The 1,891-nt window shown below is 37.5% G+C and overlaps 1 protein-coding gene across 1 annotated transcript; it reads left to right on the top strand.

The window, feature by feature from the left end:
* Window positions 1–210: 210 nt before the first annotated feature.
* Window positions 211–1,608, top strand: LOC111380038 (general transcriptional corepressor trfA-like; the record flags this gene model as incomplete). Its single annotated transcript, XM_023003504.1, has 7 exons — window positions 211–291; window positions 381–469; window positions 606–680; window positions 989–1,188; window positions 1,274–1,351; window positions 1,448–1,474; window positions 1,582–1,608. Coding segments are annotated over 7 exons (577 nt in total), but the record flags the coding sequence as incomplete, so codon positions are not given.
* Window positions 1,609–1,891: the final 283 nt, after the last annotated feature.

Here is a 1,891-nt window from a genome sequence, read left to right as displayed (position 1 = left end):
TACACTAAGAATCCATGCTATGGGAAAGTAAAAATTTCATTTGGTTTGTCTGAAACTGATGTGACAGTTTTTGTATATTGAATAGCACTGTAGTACTTGATCACAAAGACTTGGAAGGAGAGTTTCGATCAAGTTACCACATGCATTTAGTTTATTTCGCTGTTACTTAGCCATGCCAGATATACATTATAATAACAATCTCTTGTCTAGGAGAGACGTGGGAATGAGATTGTCTTGAAAGCAATGGGTCAGGCGATAAGCAAGACAGTAGCTATTGCAGAGATTATAAAGGTGGTGTTGTGAATTGATTTCTTTCTTTTTCCTTTCTGATTTTGTTGAAACTACCACATGAAGACCTCATTCTCTTATTTTTGCAACAGAGAAGAATTCCTCGACTGCATCAAGACACTGCCATCAGTTCAGTAAGAATAACTGATACATTTGAACCCATCGAAGAGGGCCTTCAGACGTAAGTTTCAATCTTCTGTTCCTTGTATGCTTACGATTATGCACGCATGCTCATAAATTCCCTGGTCTCCCATCTGATCTGCAATTAAATGAATCATGCCCGTATCATCTGATATTGATTTTAATGTCTACTGCAGTGTCGAGCAGACTCGCCATGTTTCCATGATTTCAATCACCTTGTCAACTAAGGAGCTAAACAAGAATTCTCCAGGGTAGTTTTCATTTATATGTTATTTGTTTCTTTATGAAGGACAAAGCCAAAAGTGGGAGAGATAGGGAGTCAGGAAGGTTGATGTTATAATTCCACAACATTTCTATCTGATGCAAAATGCCTACCCAGAAGACAAGTTTGAATATATTCCTGTTTGAACTGTATTTCTGATGTTTAGCAACTTCTGTTGTAGTAGCTCTTTCAACATACATTGCCTTGTGCATTTTAACTTTTGAAAGATTTCTTTTTAATATATATATTCGAACTTAAATATCTTACTGCAGATGTTTGTTCTTTGTGCTTCTGTAGGTACCAAGCTCCAGCTCGTATGGGGCAAACTAAACAACAATATAATTATCAGCCACAGCCACAGCAACAGCAACAGCAACAGCAACAGCCACAGCCACAGCCACAGCCACAGCCACAGCCACAGCAACAGCAACAACAGCAAAAGCAAAGGCAACCTCTTCCTAGACAAGCACGTGCGCCGTACAACAGTGGTAATGGAGGTAATGCCAAGAAATCCACCTGAATTGATCATTATTATTGAACTGCCATCCTTGGTAATTTATTCACTGTTAATTTGATCTGTAGATGCATATGGACGTGGAAGAGGACGTGGCAGAGGGAGGGGACGAGGTTGGAACAGAGGTGGATATGCAAACTATCAAGGTATTTCATTCCAGTTATATAGTCATGTGATCCAAGCAACCTAGTAATTGCATCTAGTACTTGTCTAATTTTTTGTCTCATGCTTCTTTGTGGCAGAAAATGACGGATATGCAAACTATCAAGGTATTTTCATTCTAACTGTAAAGTCACGTGATCCAAGTGACCAAGTAATTATGTATGTATTGCGTTTAATACTTGTCTAATTGACTGACTCATGTTTCTTTGTGCAGGAAATGGTGGATATGCAAATTATAAAGGTATCATTCCATAATATGATCCTAGCAACCAATAAATATGTATTTAGGTCCTGTTGGGTAGTGATTTTGAGAATTGATTTTTTGACCGTTAGGAAAAAAGTGGGGCTACCTGTGAGGGAAGAAGTCAAAAATTACGGCTGAAATAGTAAAATAACGTTCAAAAAATTAATTTTTTGGAGTGAAAAATCACTCCCAAACATCGCCTTATTATTGCATCCAATTCTTGTTTAAATTTTTGTCTCATATTTCTTGTGGCAGGAAATGGTGGATATGCAAATTATAA

This window comes from Olea europaea, unplaced genomic scaffold, assembly GCF_002742605.1.
Source record: "Olea europaea var. sylvestris unplaced genomic scaffold, O_europaea_v1 scaffold20852, whole genome shotgun sequence".
In the NCBI taxonomy this organism is placed as follows: domain Eukaryota; kingdom Viridiplantae; phylum Streptophyta; class Magnoliopsida; order Lamiales; family Oleaceae; genus Olea; species Olea europaea.
This window is presented reverse-complemented; position numbering and strand designations above follow the sequence as displayed.